The 3,005-nt window shown below is 31.6% G+C and overlaps 1 protein-coding gene across 1 annotated transcript; it reads left to right on the top strand.

Moving 5' to 3' along the window:
* The first annotated feature begins 765 nt into the window (after window positions 1-765).
* Window positions 766-2,058, top strand: LOC123468112. Its single transcript, XM_045167770.1, has 5 exons — window positions 766-1,049; window positions 1,108-1,221; window positions 1,282-1,476; window positions 1,580-1,657; window positions 1,721-2,058. The coding sequence occupies exons 1-5, from the start codon at window positions 839-841 to the stop codon at window positions 1,780-1,782; spliced, it is 660 nt and encodes a 219-aa protein (XP_045023705.1). The 5' UTR covers window positions 766-838; the 3' UTR covers window positions 1,783-2,058.
* Window positions 2,059-3,005: the final 947 nt, after the last annotated feature.

Here is a 3,005-nt window from a genome sequence, read left to right as displayed (position 1 = left end):
GTATGCATAACTTATGGTATGACAGTGTATTCACATTGAATACAAGTATATTTGATGCTGTTTACATATAGAAGTAAAAACTCATGTTATAACAGTGTATTCACATTGAATACAAGTATATTTGATGCTGTTTACATATAGAAGTAAAAACTCATAGTATAACAGTGTATTCACATTGAATACAAGTTTATTTGATGCAGTATACATATAGAAGTAAAAACTCATGGTATAACAGTGTATTCACATTGAATACAAGTATATTTGATGCAGTATACATATAGAACTAAAAACTGATGGTATAACAGTGTATTCACATTAAATACAAGTATATTTGATGCTGTTTACATATAGAAGTAAAAACTCATGGTATAACAGTGTATTCACATTGAATACAAGTATATTCCATGCAGTTTACTTATAGAAGTTAAAACTCATGGTATAACAGTGTATTCACATTGAATACAAGTATATTCCATGCAGTTTACATATAGAAGTAAAAACTCATGGTATAACAGTGTATTCACATTGAATACAAGTATATTTGATGCTGTTTACATATAGAAGTAAAAACTCATGGTATAACAGTGTATTCACATTGAATACAAGTATAGATGTTATTCCAATGAAAAAGTAGTAGTCAAGCAAAAAGTCGTGCGTAGTTTACGCCGATGCGCACCACAGCGACAGATAGCAGAACTAAACTTTTTATTACGCTTGACTCCACGTCTACTTCAAGTCCTTTGTTCAAGAAGCAGTCGGATATGTTTCTAACACTTGACAGTTATAGTTTTCCACAAGTTGTAAGACACATCGTAAAAACTTGAGAGTTAATAATAAGATGCCTAATCAAGTTTGTGTTATTTGCGGTGAATATAAAAGGTCGGGAAAAGTTTCTTTTTTTTCTATCCCTAAACAAGATACAAGATTGAAAAATAAAAGTGATAGAGAGTTAGTTGAAAGAAGAATTGCAGCTTGGATGGCAGCTATTGGATCTAATATCAATAAGTACTATGGTACACCCTCTGTGTGTTCTTTACATTTTCATTCAGGTATACAGTCATTACAAACTTAAAGTTACTGAGTAAGTGAATTACTTTCATTCTGTAGGCAAACCAGCATACATGTTTTATGTAGATGATGTTGACTGGGTTCCGTCAAAGAATTTAACTAACACAGATCAACATGATGAACAAGATCATGATTTTGATTCAGACTTATCACGTACATGTTTTGCTGCTAGTTTTAGAAAGTCTTCATTGTTATTACTGTATTAATTTTTAGATGCACACCCAAGTTGTGAAGACAGTTTACGAGTTGATGACAGTACAGTGCATGAGATCATTGTAAATTCAAGCAGTCTTAGTGACAACAGCACATTGCATGATAATGTGTTGCATGGCACATTTCAAAGTAACGACATTACAATGGATGACACTTCTTTGGATTCTAACTTTGAACATAATGATACCTCTACAGGTGATAATGCTGATTATTTTGTTATTACTTATTTACTTAATATCATGTTCTTTAGCGAAATGCCTTTTGAAATCCAAAATCTTGTTAATTTTTGAAAAAAAAGGGATTACTAATCCGGAAGAACAAACATTAAGAGAAATTAAGACACATTTTGAAACGTTTCATTCTACAATTCAAACAGGTATTACGTTTATTTTAAATGATGATTAGGGCAAGTGTAATGGTATTTGTTTTTGTTATTTAGAATCTGACAAGGTGTTACATTCACAGACACAAGTTTCTCCTAAAGTCATTAACTTGGGTTAATGACGAATAAATATAAAATAAATAAAATTGTATGAAGTTATATGGCTTCTGAGAATCACAATTCCATTTGGCAAGGGGAATGCAAGAAGTTTGTCCGAGAAGGTATTAGTCAAGTATTGTTCTGAGGACAATAAATTGTTTATGGCCTCAACTTTTTCACCGTCACTGCAATTACGCCCCACGACTAAATGAATAATCATGTGGTTCTTAGTTATTGGAGGGATTAACGTTTCTAGTTCACTTCCACATTTGAATAAATTTAGGTCCAATACCAACGGATCACTACAATTTAGATCTTCAAGTACTTTAAAGTATATTTTAAATTCGTCTTCATCTAAACTTTTGGCAAAGTCTGACACTTTATATGGAAGTCGGGAAGCACTCATATTAGAGTTACATCACTGCACACAAAAGTGACAAAACGAAACCAAAACAGAAAACAGGACAATAACATTTGCGAATCTGACTGCTTCATGAACAAAGGACTTGAAGTAGACGTGGAGTCAAGCGTAATAAAAAGTTTAGTTCTGCTATCTGTCGCTGTGGTGCGCATCGGCGTAAACTACGCACGACTTTTTGCTTGACTACTACTTTTTCATTGGAATAGCATCTATATTTGATGCTGTTTACATATGGAAGTAAAAACTCATGGTATAACAGTGTATTCACATTGAATACAAGTATATTCCATGCATTTATATATAGAAGTAAAAACTCATGGTATAACAGTGTATTCATATTGAATACAAGAATATTCCATGCAGTTTACATATAGAAGTAAAAAACTCATGGTATAACAGTGTATTCACATTGAATACAAGTATATTCCATGCAGTTTACATATAGAAGTAAAAACTCATGGTATAACAATGTATTCACATTGAATACAAGTATATTCCTTCCAGTTTACATATAGAAGTAAAAACTCGTGGTATAACAGTGTATTCACATTGAATGCAAGTATATTCCATCCAGTTTACATATAGAAGTAAAAACTCATGGTATAACAGTGTATTCACATTGAATACAAGTATATTTGATGCTGTTTACATATAGAAGTAAAAACTCATGGTATAACAGTGTATTCACATTGAATACAAGTATATTCCATGCAGTTTACATATAGAAGTAAAAACTCATGGTATAACAGTGTATTCACATTGAATACAAGTATATTTGATGCTGTTTACATATAGAAGTAAAAACTCATGGTATAACAGTGT

The sequence above is a fragment of the Daphnia magna genome, unplaced genomic scaffold, assembly GCF_020631705.1.
Source record: "Daphnia magna isolate NIES unplaced genomic scaffold, ASM2063170v1.1 Dm_contigs292, whole genome shotgun sequence".
Classification (NCBI taxonomy): Eukaryota; Metazoa; Arthropoda; class Branchiopoda; order Diplostraca; family Daphniidae; genus Daphnia; species Daphnia magna.
The sequence above is the reverse complement of the archived record's forward strand: the minus strand, read 5'-3'. Positions and strand labels throughout refer to the sequence as shown.

Coding starts and splice junctions, on each gene's coding strand:
- LOC123468112 (XM_045167770.1), top strand. CDS start 839: ATGCCTAATCAAGTTTGTGTTATTTGCGGTGAATATAAAAGGTCGGGA. Junction 1,477..1,579: donor ACATAATGATACCTCTACAG/GTGATAATGCTG, acceptor TTGAAAAAAAAG/GGATTACTAATCCGGAAGAA. Junction 1,658..1,720: donor TCATTCTACAATTCAAACAG/GTATTACGTTTA, acceptor TTTGTTATTTAG/AATCTGACAAGGTGTTACAT.